The 15596-nt window shown below is 46.5% G+C and overlaps 3 protein-coding genes across 3 annotated transcripts; 2 read left to right on the top strand and 1 right to left on the bottom strand.

Moving 5' to 3' along the window:
• Nucleotides 1–271: 271 nt before the first annotated feature.
• On the top strand, nucleotides 272–808 carry LOC115243754 (collagenase 3-like). Its single transcript, XM_029820951.1, has one exon. It carries the CDS (start codon nucleotides 272–274, stop codon nucleotides 806–808), a length of 537 nt encoding a protein of 178 aa, XP_029676811.1.
• A 171-nt stretch (nucleotides 809–979) lies between these two features.
• LOC115243753 (stromelysin-2-like) lies at nucleotides 980–1561 on the top strand. Its single transcript, XM_029820950.1, has one exon. It carries the CDS (start codon nucleotides 980–982, stop codon nucleotides 1559–1561), a length of 582 nt encoding a protein of 193 aa, XP_029676810.1.
• A 2410-nt stretch (nucleotides 1562–3971) lies between these two features.
• On the bottom strand, nucleotides 3972–5946 carry LOC115243752. Its single transcript, XM_029820949.1, has 5 exons — nucleotides 5920–5946; nucleotides 5527–5853; nucleotides 4832–5117; nucleotides 4597–4730; nucleotides 3972–3998 (listed from the first exon to the last, which is right to left on the bottom strand). The coding sequence occupies exons 1-5, from the start codon at nucleotides 5944–5946 to the stop codon at nucleotides 3972–3974; spliced, it is 801 nt and encodes a 266-aa protein (XP_029676809.1).
• Nucleotides 5947–15596: the final 9650 nt, after the last annotated feature.

Raw genomic sequence — 15596 nt, 5'->3', positions numbered from 1 at the left:
TTTTGTCGAACGAATCATCGGTGTATCGCGAATAAACAAATAAAAATAAAAAGTGATCCTCTCGAACGAATCATCGGTGTATCGCGAATAAACAAATAAAAATAAAAAGTGATCCTCTCGAACAAATCATCGAAACCTGACCTGACTTAATCTTATCCTGCCTACCCCAAATTCGCGCAATAGAGATAAAAATAGACGTTTCGTCGAACATTTCTTATTGCGTCCGATATTCCGCGATCTATCGTTCCTCGCGTCCCTCTCGACGCGCACGATGACCACCACGAAGAAGATGATGACTGTTCTCATCCTAGCGATAACGCTCGTCGCCGCGACGACCGCGACGCCCGTCGACTCGGAGAAGATGGAGGCGCTCCGCTTCCTGCGCGTGTACGGTTTTCTAAAGGACGATGGAGGATCATTGTCATCCAGCAACGCGACGTCTCTGCGTCACGCGCTGTCGCTGTTTCAGGAATACTATCAATTGTCCGGAAATGGTGCGTTAAACGCTGATACGCTTTGCCTTATGCGCAAATCGCAATGCGGTCTCGCGGACATTCCCGGTCGCGCGTATAGACCGATTGCGCGAAAATACCCGAAAACGCGTCTCACGTGGAACTTTCAAGTGGCTAGCAAAGAACTCTTAAGAACGGCCGAAGCGGCGTTCGCGTTATGGACGATGAATTCGTTAACGTTCGCGCGCGACCCGCTACGTCCCGATATACTGATATCGTATCGAACAGACGCCCACACCTACGCGAATCGCCGAAGCGGCGACATTTGTCCGGCGGCGTTCGACGGTCCGGGATAAGCCCTCGCTCACGCGTTCTTTCCCTCGGGAACGGCCGACTTCGCGTCGGAGGTGTACGTCGACGACGCGGAACCGTGGCATGTGTATTTGAACAAAAATCCTCCCGATACGTGTCATTTGCTACAAACGTTGACGCACGAGATCGGCCACACGTTAGGTGTACAGCACAGTATGCGCAACGACTCGGTGATGTTCCCGTATATACCCAACGTCGAAAATCAATTTCCGGTTAAGCTGAGCATAGAGGACATCCTCGCTATACAGAATCTGTACGGGTCTCACGACGATGAAAACTATCCAACGATTCCCGCAACCACCATTGCACCCGCGACGACGACGAGCGTCGCGACGACCGACCCCGCGCGCGCGGATCTCTGCGCGTTGCGGCGCGTAGACGCGGCGCTGATAATGAATCGCCGCTTGTACATAGTTAATCGCCACAACGTATGGTCGGTCGACATAACCGAGAGACGCTACGGTAGACCCATGACGCTGACGGATTACGCGACGTTTTTCCCGGCAAATTTCACGCACCTGAACACCGCGTATCGAAGACTCTCGGGCGATCTCGCGCTATTCGTTAACGATTTGATCTACGTCGCGGAATATCCCAGTTTTAAGCTAAAACCGGGTTGGCCGAGATCTTTCCATAATATCGGACTTCCCCGAGACGCTAAGATCAACGCCGCGATAAACGCATACGGGACGAACTTACGCGATCTACGACGACGACAAAGTAGCGGAGATCGATGAATGTCGCTTGATAGCCGTTAGACACGCTCTATTGAAGAATATATTTTCAGGAATACCGCCCGCGATAACGTCGGCCTACCGACACATCGACGATAACCTGTATTTTTTCGCAAAGCGTCAATTCTACGCGTTCAACGAATTCACGAATATCGTGACTTTGACGGGTCCTTTCGACCTTCACGTACTCGGTATCGAGTGTCCTACGGACGGACTGTTGCGACGATTGCGCGATTTTCTGATTCGCGCTTATCATCTCGGCGACGTAACCGAAAGCGACGAGATCGATGAAAAGGACGGGAGAGGCTCACTTGCGCACAGTACAATTGGACACATTGCAATTGCACACTGTGATATTAGACACATGAAGTTACGCACGGTTCGATTGGACACATTTCACTTGCGCACAATTCGTTTGGACACATTTCATTTGCGCACCGTTCAATTGGACACATTGTTTTTGGACACAACACATGTTTTTGTATAATTTAGAATACATACACACGCATGTATAATTTTGAAATTTTTTGACAGTTATTATTAACTTCATTTGATAAATAAACGTTTGTTACAATTCGTTTACACACAATTCGTTTACCCACAGTTCGTTTGCACACAGTTCTTTTGCGCACAGTTCTTTTGCGCACATTTCTTTTGCGCACATAAATTTTAGTTTTAAATCAGAAATAGGTTTGGGTTAGGTTACATCTTCCGAAAGTGGAGCCCCCCCGTAGAGGGGGCAAACCCACTGTGTCCACGCATATACTTTACAACGCGAAACGAGATCCCTATAATTGTTGTGTGGATGGGAAAGTGTGCAAACGAACTGTGCGTAAACGAACTGTGCGCAAATGAACTGTGCGTAAACGAACTGTGTGCAAATAAACTATGCGCAAAAGAACTGTGCGCAAAAGAACTATACGCAAAAGAATTATGCGCAAAAGAACTGTGCGTAAACGAACTGTGTGCAAACGAACTGTGTGTAAACGAACTGTAACAAACGTTTATTTACAAAATGAAGTTAATAATAAATGTCAAAAAATTTCAAAATTATACATGCGTGTGTATGTATTCCAAATTATACAAAAATATGTGTTGTGTCCAAAAGCAATGGTGTCCAATTGAATGGTGCGCAAATAAAATGTGTCCAAACGAACTGTGCGCAATTGAAATATGTCCAATCAAACGGTGCGCAACTTTATGTGTCTAATAACACAGTGTGCAATTGCAACATGTCCAATTGTACTGTGCGCAAGTGAAGGCTTCTCGAAGAGGACGACTGATGAAGCGACTTCTCGCCATCGCTCTAATGTAGTTTTAAAAATAGAATATGATTAAAAGGAACAAAAGACGCGTGCGGAAGGAGAAGCGATTTCTACGCGAGTATGTAAAGATCGCCCAGCTATTAGACACTTCATAGTCGACGACGTACACTAAAGCCTACGAACGAAAAAAAGTAAACGACCATGTACGTGGCAATGGGACAGCAGCATCCTTTCGACGATCGACCGATGCTCGTCAAGCGAAATCGTGAGGATGATACAGAATCCGCGAAGAGAGCGAGGATGGACAGCGTGTAAGAATATTAAACAATATATTTCAAATTAATACTCTTTCGTCCACTAACACTGTTTTGCTCATCGCCCGCATCTACTTTCAGACAAGATTACGACTGGACGTCGAGACGCGACGTCGCGATCGGGCGATCGCTTAGAATCTTGGGAAGATGCTACCCATTGACCAAAACGATGTACAAACATCTCGAAGTCGGTGTTAACGTCAGCCGACCCTTTTACGTGGAAATCGTCCTCGGAAATTGTCACGACAAAGAGATCTCGTTATCGCCGTATGTGTGGAAGGAACTGCTCGATCTACGATCCACGCTTATGTCGTATTTTCAGTGCGACGAGCGGGACGAGATGCGTCTTCCAGCGCCGATATATATCGGACAATTAACGCTGCGATTCGGCAGACTTAGCAATCTCCGAATACTCCGTCTCGAAACGTCCAAGGATCATCTGGTCATATCGAAGAACACCGTGCTAAATCTATTAAACCTGGAGCATTGCATCAACCGCATCATTACATTTACTTTGAGCGGTTTAACCGGATACATCGATAACAAGCTAACGCGTTTCCTTGATATCGCGGCCGGCATCCACGATCGGATGCTTATTCCGACGGCGATACGCGACAGCGAGAACTTCGACCGCAACGATCTAATCGATTGCGAACTGCAGGCTCTGCTCTTCGGAGAATCCTAACGCGCTTTTGTATCTCTGTATCGTTACAAAATAAAAACGCTTTCCTTTATTGCGAGAACCTCTCTTTATTCGACCTCCGTCTATTAGATTTTACGGAAAAAAATTTTCGCTACCATCGCTAATCATGATTTGCAAGATAATTTCTTAAACTACAGCAAAACAGTTTGCTGTTGCACCTAATAAATAAGTATCATTGCTAATTGTGAGATGTTCACTATCGCACCTAATAAATAGGTATCTCGGCTAACAATAAGATGTTCGCTGTTGCGCCTAATAAATAGATATCTCGGCTAACAATAAGTTGTCCGCTGTTCATATATTACGACTGAAATCTAATTACCACGCACAGTTTTTAGCTACGACAGCGAGGTTCGCCCGCGATATTTTTCTTATCTATATAAATAATTTTCAATTTTCTATATTTACATGTCACGGATTATCGCGACTCCCCGGGTCCCCGGGTCAGAGATAAAGCGACGACCGTGTCTCGTCTCTCTCCGATCGACGCGCCGTTAACGCGATCTCCCGCCCGATTTCATCACCTCGTACCCCCTCGCCCCCTCGCCTTCTCAACCCCCTTCTCCCCCTCTCCACGCTCAAGCTCCACCGCGACCCCGACCCCCTTGCTGTACGTATCCCCCTGTCTTTTCCCTCTGCCCGACCTGCCCCCTCGGATATCTTTCTATCTCGTTTTATTCGCATGTTCACTCTCTCCCTCTTACAGGGAGTTTCCAAAGAAAAGTGGGTTAGGACCGGCCTCACTCACCTACTCACGTTATAATCAGCACTAGGATGTTTAAATTGGCATTGAATCGTTTCGTAACTAACATAAAGATCACATCCTAAACTCTGAAACATACTAAAGTTTATGCTAGTACCATCACATGTTACCGACCATACTTTCAATCCTGCTTTTTGTGCAAAAGATAAACATGACTTTACAAGTTCCGCTTACGTTAATGCAGTCATCCTATGTTTAAAAAGTAACCTACAGGGCACTTCCACTTGCCATTTAAACAAACTAACATGAACACAAGTGCTTCACTTGCTTCGGTGTCTGAATCTTCTAAAGAAACGGAATTTACGTAATCGCAATACCCTAAATAGCGATGCTTTCGTGAATCCCACATTATCCGTTTCCTTATCGCCATACCATCCAGAACAAGATTACAGTCTCGGTCTTTTAATGGACGGTTGCTCAGCTCAGTAAAAACGTCGCATTGAAATCCAGGTTTTGTATTAACAGATGATATCCAATTTCTAAGCGATGAAGATAGGGCAATATTAAAATACGTCTGAAATTTAAATCGTAAAGTTTCAAATTATGAAAATTAGCAAGCATTTAATCTTTTGAAATTGCATGCAGTACAACATAGCAAACAAAGGAAAAAAAATATACATGCAAATAGAAGTAAAAAAAGAAATCCATGCTAACCGGTAAAAAACATAAGCTTTTGATGAGTAGTAGTGTAAAAACAGAACATATTGCTTAAGTTCATCAGAATATCGATGACCACAAAATTTTCGATTTTTATTTCTTAATTGGTTTGCAAATATTGCAAAATCACTACCTTCGAATCGATTCTTTAGTGTCATCAAAGAGTCTTTGTCAATTAAGTTCGCCTTTTGTAAAGTATTAAATAACTCCGTCATATTCTGTATTTTATGATCGCGTCTTCTTAGTGTTTGTTTTAAAGTTTTTACTTGACGCGAAAGTTTTTTAATTTTTCCGTGAAGAACTTTTATTTCTTCGAGTGGACTGTCTTCTGTTGTAGAAGTTCCATTCAAAGGAGTTTCCATTTGAGAGATATGCAAGCATTGTTCAGGAATGATCGTACTCTTTTGTTTTTTAGCTGCACAATCATTTGTATATTTATCAGTAATTCGTTTAGATGAAATTACTTTAATAGTTCTTGCACTTTGATGTGCTGATATGTCAGAAACATGTACACAATTTGATTCAGCAGGCACGACATTTGTGCTGTTTCCAGTGTGCTTACTTTCTTGCATCTCCTGTCTTTTTTCCATAGCCTGTAAATAAAATAATTGTAATAGTTGTAATTGTTTCTTTCTTGAATCTATAACTTTAGTACTTACATTTGGCACATATTCTTTATTATTCATATCAATATATACTGAAAGTGATGGGACTGTTGTAAGTTTCAGATGATTATTTTGATATCCAAAATCAGAAATTATATCAGTACTTGAGAAATGCAAGCTACATATTTTGCTTGTTACTGATGGTCTCCACGTTTGACCTCTTCAACTACTGATATCCATAGCTGCAGCCGTTGCTCATCTTCATCATGGAAATCTGTGTCATATATCATAAATTATGGAATTATTAGAAATAAGTGATGTAATTATAATTTGTGTACATACATATGTATATATATTTGTCCATAAATTATAATTAAATGACTTGATGGAACATAACCTTATTCATGAAACACCACCTTATTCGATATTCTAGTAATCGTGGCCAGTGATGCCAGAATTGCCACGCTAGCAACACGCAACCGTAGTGGAGGGGATGACGCACACAGGGTATCTACTGGTTTTTATTTGTTTTTCGGCGACCGGCGCGGTTTCGTCGCGTCTTTCTCACGGTTACTCGTAGATATAGATATTGATAAGTGACTAAATGTTTAAGGAATGTTTGACGCAAGATGCTCTATTTACCGAACGACTCATTTCTATCACCGATCGATTATCATTGCGGCAGCTTCGTGGAAGGAAGAAATCGTGGAGTCACCAGGACGTAACAATAGATAATATATCTCATACAAAAAGGCTGAAAAAAACATTTAAGGCATAGTAAGAAGCGACAATCGAGAAGCGACCAAGCGACGTGTGACGTGTACCGCCCGGTCTTCGTGGCGGCTCGATAAGAAGGAGAGAGACAGAAAACAGTATATCTGTCCTCTTCTGCTATCCGAAGCCAGCCGAAGCGCCGAGCTCACACGTACGCGGTTTGCGCTTGTGTGCGTCATCCCCTCCACTACGGTTGCGTGTTGCTAGCGTGGCAATTCTGGCATCACTGATCGTGGCACATAACTTACTTAAAAAAACTTATTTCTGTTTTCCACTTGCTTTTGCAATTTTTTACACAACATGAAAACGGCATGTTTATTTTTTCCAGAAGCACGGACGCATCACAATACATGAAACAATCTGGCACACAGTGTAGATAAACCGACAAACATATATTACTTTATTTACCTAATGAGACATGATGGAAACTACCTCCACCACTTGCCTCACTTTTCAGCCGGGAGCTATCGGTCTAGTAGTATATAGAAGTCTGTGACTTAACCTTCCTTTATATAACTTTAGTCGACAGTAAGGTTATATAAAGGAAGATTAAGTCATAATCCTGGGCCGCCCATAATGCAATGTGTGCACAATCGTTATTAAAAAGAGATGCTAAATAAGATAGATTGTTATTGGCTCTCACGGCCTTTTGCAATGCATCATGGGTTGCTCATTAGTATACATAGTATCAATAGTATGACTTAACCTTCCTTTATATAACCTTAGTCGACAGGAGACATGGTACAGACTTCTATATATTACTAGACCGCTAACTCCCTTATAAACTGTACCAAAAAATTGACCCCAAAAAGTACGTATTTCGTACGAGAAGTAAACATCTACGCATGCGTGACTTAAGTAAGAATCAGTAGCAGAGAAGAGGATAGGAGCTGGATACGTAATATGGCCGATGTGTACAGACAAAAAGTGTTTGTGTGTGTGTGTATATGCTGTGTGCGCATGTGTTGTGCACATACTTTTCGGGGCCATGTATTTTGTAGGAGTCAGCGGTCTAGTAATATATAGAAGTTTGTGGTACAGACCCACAGACTTCTATATATTAATAGACCGCTTTATTAAAATATTATAGGATTGGGACTTCAACTATTTATAAGGTCATACAGGTGACATGTGGGGGCCTCTGGTGGCTCAGGGAGTAGCGCGCCTGACTCACATCCCAGAGAACTCGGGTTCGATTCCCGACTCCGACCCTGGCCTGCGCTTTCCTATTTTTCCTTTCTTACCACCTCCCTAACACCAATTCCTTCCTTCCCCCAAGAGGAACCTTCATATATACGACATTATTCTATCTACGACATTATTCTATCTTTAAACCAGTTTATGGCCGCATAGCGAGTACTCGCTGGAGCCAATCCCAAACCCAAGCAAACAAGGAGACATGTGAATGTATGAGTGGTACCCGTTTGACCACGTTAATATTGACCACGGTCCCGATTGACCACGTTGAGATTGACCACGGTCCCGATTGACCACGGTCCCGATTGACCACGGTCCCGATTGACCACGGTCCCGATTGACCACGGTCCCGATTGACCACGGTCCCGATTGACCACGGTCCCGATTGACCACGGTCCCGATTGACCACGGTCCCGATTGACCACGGTCCCGATTGACCACGGTCCCGATTGACCACGGTCCCGATTGACCACGGTCCCGATTGACCACGGTCCCGATTGACCACGGTCCCGATTGACCACGGTCCCGATTGACCACGGTCCCGATTGACCACGGTCCCGATTGACCACGGTCCCGATTGACCACGGTCCCGATTGACCACGGTCCCGATTGACCACGGTCCCGATTGACCACGGTCCCGATTGACCACGGTCCCGATTGACCACGGTCCCGATTGACCACGGTCCCGATTGACCACGGTCCCGATTGACCACGGTCCCGATTGACCACGGTCCCGATTGACCACGGTCCCGATTGACCATATTGACCACGTTAATATTGACCACGTTGATATTGACCACGTTAATATTGACCACGTTGATATTGACCACGTTAATATTGACCACGTTGATATTGACCACGTTAATATTGACCACGTTGATATTGACCACGTTAATATTGACCACGTTGATATTGACCACGTTAATATTGACCACGTTGATATTGACCACGTTAATATTGACCACGTTGATATTGACCACGTTGATATTGACCACGTTGATATTGACCACGTTGATATTGGCCACGTTGCGATTGACCACGTTGATATTGACCACGTTGATATTGACCACGGTCCCGATTGACCACTGTCCTGATTGACCACAGTCCCGAGTGACCACGTTGATATTTATCACAATTCCGATTGACCACGGTCCCGATTGACCACGGTCCCGATTGACCACATTGATATTGACCACGTTAATATTGTGAACAGGTTAATATTGACCACGTTAATATTGACCACGTTAATATTAACCACGTTAATATTGGACCACGATCCCGATTGACCACGGTCCCGATTGACCACGGTCCCGATTGACCACGGTCCCGATTGACCACGGTCCCGATTGACCACGGTCCCGATTGACCACGGTCCCGATTGACCACGGTCCCGATTGACCACGGTCCCGATTGACCACGGTCCCGATTGACCACGGTCCCGATTGACCACGGTCCCGATTGACCACGGTCCCGATTGACCACGGTCCCGATTGACCACGGTCCCGATTGACCACGGTCCCGATTGACCACGGTCCCGATTGACCACGGTCCCGATTGACCACGGTCCCGATTGACCACGGTCCCGATTGACCACGGTCCCGATTGACCACGGTCCCGATTGACCACGGTCCCGATTGACCACGGTCCCGATTGACCACGGTCCCGATTGACCACGGTCCCGATTGACCACGGTCCCGATTGACCACGGTCCCGATTGACCACGGTCCCGATTGACCACGGTCCCGATTGACCACGGTCCCGATTGACCACGGTCCCGATTGACCACCGTCCCTATTGACCACGGTCCCGATTGACCACGTTGATATTGACCACGGTCCCGATTGAAAAACCATGTAACACACACACACACACACATGCGGGGGGTGCAAGATGAACCTTCGGCCCCCCTCCCGCACCCCCTCCGCCAGTCAGGCACAATGGACCTCGCTTTACAACTTGCAAAGTACATGCCCTAGTAACGACATGTATTGATCCGTGGTCAATCGGGACCGTGGTCAATCGGGACCGTGGTCAATCGGGACCGTGGTCAATCGGGACCGTGGTCAATCGGGACCGTGGTCAATCGGGACCGTGGTCAATCGGGACCGTGGTCAATCGGGACCGTGGTCAATCGGGACCGTGGTCAATCGGGACCGTGGTCAATCGGGACCGTGGTCAATCGGGACCGTGGTCAATCGGGACCGTGGTCAATCGGGACCGTGGTCAATCGGGACCGTGGTCAATCGGGACCGTGGTCAATCGGGACCGTGGTCAATCGGGACCGTGGTCAATCGGGACCGTGGTCAATCGGGACCGTGGTCAATCGGGACCGTGGTCAATCGGGACCGTGGTCAATCGGGACCGTGGTCAATCGGGACCGTGGTCAATCGGGACCGTGGTCAATCGGGACCGTGGTCAATCGGGACCGTGGTCAATCGGGACCGTGGTCAATCGGGACCGTGGTCAATCGGGACCGTGGTCAATCGGGACCGTGGTCAATCGGGACCGTGGTCAATCGGGACCGTGGTCAATCGGGACCGTGGTCAATCGGGACCGTGGTCAATCGGGACCGTGGTCAATCGGGACCGTGGTCAATCGGGACCGTGGTCAATCGGGACCGTGGTCAATCGGGACCGTGGTCAATCGGGACCGTGGTCAATCGGGACCGTGGTCAATCGGGACCGTGGTCAATCGGGACCGTGGTCAATCGGGACCGTGGTCAATCGGGACCGTGGTCAATCGGGACCGTGGTCAATCGGGACCGTGGTCAATCGGGACCGTGGTCAATCGGGACCGTGGTCAATCGGGACCGTGGTCAATCGGGACCGTGGTCAATCGGGACCGTGGTCAATCGGGACCGTGGTCAATCGGGACCGTGGTCAATCGGGACCGTGGTCAATCGGGACCGTGGTCAATCGGGACCGTGGTCAATCGGGACCGTGGTCAATCGGGACCGTGGTCAATCGGGACCGTGGTCAATCGGGACCGTGGTCAATCGGGACCGTGGTCAATCGGGACCGTGGTCAATCGGGACCGTGGTCAATCGGGACCGTGGTCAATCGGGACCGTGGTCAATCGGGACCGTGGTCAATCGGGACCGTGGTCAATCGGGACCGTGGTCAATCGGGACCGTGGTCAATCGGGACCGTGGTCAATCGGGACCGTGGTCAATCGGGACCGTGGTCAATCGGGACCGTGGTCAATCGGGACCGTGGTCAATCGGGACCGTGGTCAATCGGGACCGTGGTCAATCGGGACCGTGGTCAATCGGGACCGTGGTCAATCGGGACCGTGGTCAATCGGGACCGTGGTCAATCGGGACCGTGGTCAATCGGGACCGTGGTCAATCGGGACCGTGGTCAATCGGGACCGTGGTCAATCGGGACCGTGGTCAATCGGGACCGTGGTCAATCGGGACCGTGGTCAATCGGGACCGTGGTCAATCGGGACCGTGGTCAATCGGGACCGTGGTCAATCGGGACCGTGGTCAATCGGGACCGTGGTCAATCGGGACCGTGGTCAATCGGGACCGTGGTCAATCGGGACCGTGGTCAATCGGGACCGTGGTCAATCGGGACCGTGGTCAATCGGGACCGTGGTCAATCGGGACCGTGGTCAATCGGGACCGTGGTCAATCGGGACCGTGGTCAATCGGGACCGTGGTCAATCGGGACCGTGGTCAATCGGGACCGTGGTCAATCGGGACCGTGGTCAATCGGGACCGTGGTCAATCGGGACCGTGGTCAATCGGGACCGTGGTCAATCGGGACCGTGGTCAATCGGGACCGTGGTCAATCGGGACCGTGGTCAATCGGGACCGTGGTCAATCGGGACCGTGGTCAATCGGGACCGTGGTCAATCGGGACCGTGGTCAATCGGGACCGTGGTCAATCGGGACCGTGGTCAATCGGGACCGTGGTCAATCGGGACCGTGGTCAATCGGGACCGTGGTCAATCGGGACCGTGGTCAATCGGGACCGTGGTCAATCGGGACCGTGGTCAATCGGGACCGTGGTCAATCGGGACCGTGGTCAATCGGGACCGTGGTCAATCGGGACCGTGGTCAATCGGGACCGTGGTCAATCGGGACCGTGGTCAATCGGGACCGTGGTCAATCGGGACCGTGGTCAATCGGGACCGTGGTCAATCGGGACCGTGGTCAATCGGGACCGTGGTCAATCGGGACCGTGGTCAATCGGGACCGTGGTCAATCGGGACCGTGGTCAATCGGGACCGTGGTCAATCGGGACCGTGGTCAATCGGGACCGTGGTCAATCGGGACCGTGGTCAATCGGGACCGTGGTCAATCGGGACCGTGGTCAATCGGGACCGTGGTCAATCGGGACCGTGGTCAATCGGGACCGTGGTCAATCGGGACCGTGGTCAATCGGGACCGTGGTCAATCGGGACCGTGGTCAATCGGGACCGTGGTCAATCGGGACCGTGGTCAATCGGGACCGTGGTCAATCGGGACCGTGGTCAATCGGGACCGTGGTCAATCGGGACCGTGGTCAATCGGGACCGTGGTCAATCGGGACCGTGGTCAATCGGGACCGTGGTCAATCGGGACGTGGTCAATCGGGACCGTGGTCAATATCAACGTTGTCAATCGGGACTGTGGTCAATATCAACGTGGTCAATCGCAACGTGGTCAATCGCAACGTGGTCAATCTCAACGTGGTCAATCAGGACCGTGGTCTATATCGACGTGGTCAAACGGGACGCTCCCGAATGTATTTGGGAAACACTATCCCCTTTATATCTTGCAACACCTTCAGTTGAGAAGTGGAATGAAATAGCAGAGCATTTCTACAATCGTTGGAATTTGCCTAACTGTGTTGGTTCCCTTGATGGAAAACATGGCCATATTCAATGGCCTCCTCTTAGTGGCTCAGAATACTTTTTTTATAAAAAATATTTTAGTGTGGTGTTGATGGCGTGTTGTGATGCCAACTATTGCTTTACGTGAGTGGAAATTTGTTACTATGGTAAGATTAGACCTGAAATTATATGACAAAGGTTAAAGTTTCGAGATAAGTTTTATTTATCTATTACAAATTTTTTGCCTGTTTTAAACTCTCTCCCAGACAGTAGCATTTTTGCCAACTCAGGACTGGGGACAGCTTTGGAAAGAAGATCTCTAAATCTTCCTCCACCTAAAAAATTACCAAGTACAAACGAGAAAATACCTCATTTCTTTGTAGGAGATGAGGCATTTCCCCTGCGAACTAATTTGATGCGTTCTTATTCAAGGAAAGGCATCAAGAGCGATAAAGAAAGAATTTTTAATTATAGGTTGTCTCGTGCTCGAAGGATAATAGAAAATGCTTTTGGTATTCTTTCATCAAGGTAAGTGATACATTTCCATCCGAACAATGCAATATTTTTCTTAATGAAATATCTACCATTAAGTATTATTAACAGGTGGAGAGTTTTTCATTCATGCATCTACTTGAAAGTAAAGCTATGAAAGTAAAAAATATAGAGAAAATAGTGTTGGCTACAGTACGTCTTCACAATTTTTTAATGAAGCGAGAGGACCGTGAAGCAGAGCTGCCAGTTCGTGGGAAATGGGAGCCCCCACCACTTACCGCGGGACTTACTAACACAGACGTAGTCGCTACGTCATAGCGTGTACGTGTAGCTTCGTGCGTGGGGGCAGGCTACGAGCTACGAACAGCACTGAGCGATCACGAAAACGTTCGCCGCTCGCACATGTTCGGCCGTCGAATTTACCTATTCGCTTGGAATATATGCAATATATATATTTCTATGCAATACAACAGAATAAATGCAAACACGTACACGCTATGACGTAGCGACTACGTCTGTGTTAGTAAGTCCCGCGGTAAGTGGTGGGGGCTCCCATTTCCCACGAACTGGCAGCTCTGCCGTGAAGCTGAAAGAAGGTTTTATTGCCCTACAACTTATATCGACTACAAAAACCAGTATAATAGATTAGTAACTCCAGGAATATGGCGGGATGTAGTCTCAACAGATTCAAGTTTCCACGATATTGGCCGCTTAAGTTACAATAATGCAACAAGAAGAGCTATAGCTCAAATGCTTTAGCTGATTGGATGATTACCGAGGAAGGACAAGTACCCTGACAATCACAAATGAGTCTTTATGCCCATCATGTTGATTTTTGATGTTAATAACAGAATAATAATTATTTTGATTATTAATACAAAGTAAAATATCAAATAGAAAATTTTAATGAGAACTTTTGCTACTAGAGTATTGCGCTATTACATTTGTGATACGCACGTTCCTGAGCCTAAGTGACGCGCTCCTTAGTTACAAGCGTCCGGCGCTGCGTTGCTAAGACGCGAGCAGTAAGAGGGGAGCAGTAGGCGTGAGTCAAGAAATCCGGCTGAAAGTTGCAAGTAAATCCCAGCACTGATGTACGCTGTAGATTTTCAATACTGGCAGTGAATATTAAAACGCAGTCTGCATTTATCTTACCCTCTGAAGAAAGAATGTGGACCTGTGCTATTTATATATTTTTTTGAAAAAAAGAACTTCAATATACGTACTTTCTATTTTAAATATGAGACTTAAGAAATGACATGCATGACATGAGAGACCATTCTGATGTTAGTCCAGAACCTGATGGCTGGATTTTTTGTTGTCTCAACTCTCTACTAAATTAATTCCTTAAGGAATCCCGACGCTTCTTTGCTTCACTGACTACAAAACAGAAATATTGGGACAGATATTCAACAGTTTTGTTTTCAAGAGAAATAAAATAAAATAATCAAAAATATTTTACGTAAAACATTTTAACCTACCTGTGCAATTCAGAGCCTCAGCAATCGTTTCCCACTTCATTTCTTTCATTTTCTGATCTTTATAAAATGAATCATTTTTTGCATACAAACAAGGATTTGCTTGCACAATTGCAATTAGAACTTCGTCGTCGATATTAACAATATCGTCTTCGTCAATGTCCGACATCGTGGCGAAGAAATTTACACGTATTTCTTGGCTTTTCTCTCATTGGTTGAGGGAAATTATATCGGTCGAAAGTTTTTAGTCGTAAGCTTTAAGAGTTGGGATCTGGGGGCCTATTACGGTTTTTGAAACGAAGTGAAAATTACAAAAGTGAGGTAATTTACTAGAGTATCTACAATTTCATTTGTCAAAATCTAGTAAATCTGTTCACTTTTGTAATTTTCACCTTGTTTCAAGAACCGTTAGAGACCCCCTGGCAAGCTCGCTTAAAGCTTAGAGATTGAAGCTTCAGGCAGCGCGGGAAACATTTCTGACCGGAAACTACGTCACACTTTAGTCCGGATTTACAATAGATGTAATAAGCCTCAAGCCATAAGAAATTGATCAATCACAAACAAATGTGAGGAGAATAATGAATTCCCTGCCGAAAATGGTCGATTAAAACGGATTTAAAAAAATGTAATCCGAATCGATCGGGATTTCTGCACCGAAAATGCGGTATTAAAACCGATTGAAAATAGTCAAATCGAATTTAGTACGCTTCAGGCGAGATTAATGTTGGATGATATATCTCCACCTCAATCCGAAATTATACGATTTCATAAAGTTATAATTAAACCTGTTTTAATGCAATTGAATTGGATTTTACCATAGTCAATCCATAGGTAAAAATAATCCCTTTTAATAAAAAATTTTATCATTTCGCAGATGAAAAGTAAATTGATTTTATGTAGTGTGAAGTCGGATTTGCTGTTATCATGAGTCACAATCAATTATTGAATCGGTGTTTCTACAATTGAAAC

The sequence above is a fragment of the Formica exsecta genome, unplaced genomic scaffold (genome assembly GCF_003651465.1).
Source record: "Formica exsecta isolate Colony F162 unplaced genomic scaffold, ASM365146v1 scaffold73, whole genome shotgun sequence".
Classification (NCBI taxonomy): Eukaryota; Metazoa; Arthropoda; class Insecta; order Hymenoptera; family Formicidae; genus Formica; species Formica exsecta.
The sequence above is the reverse complement of the archived record's forward strand: the minus strand, read 5'-3'. Positions and strand labels throughout refer to the sequence as shown.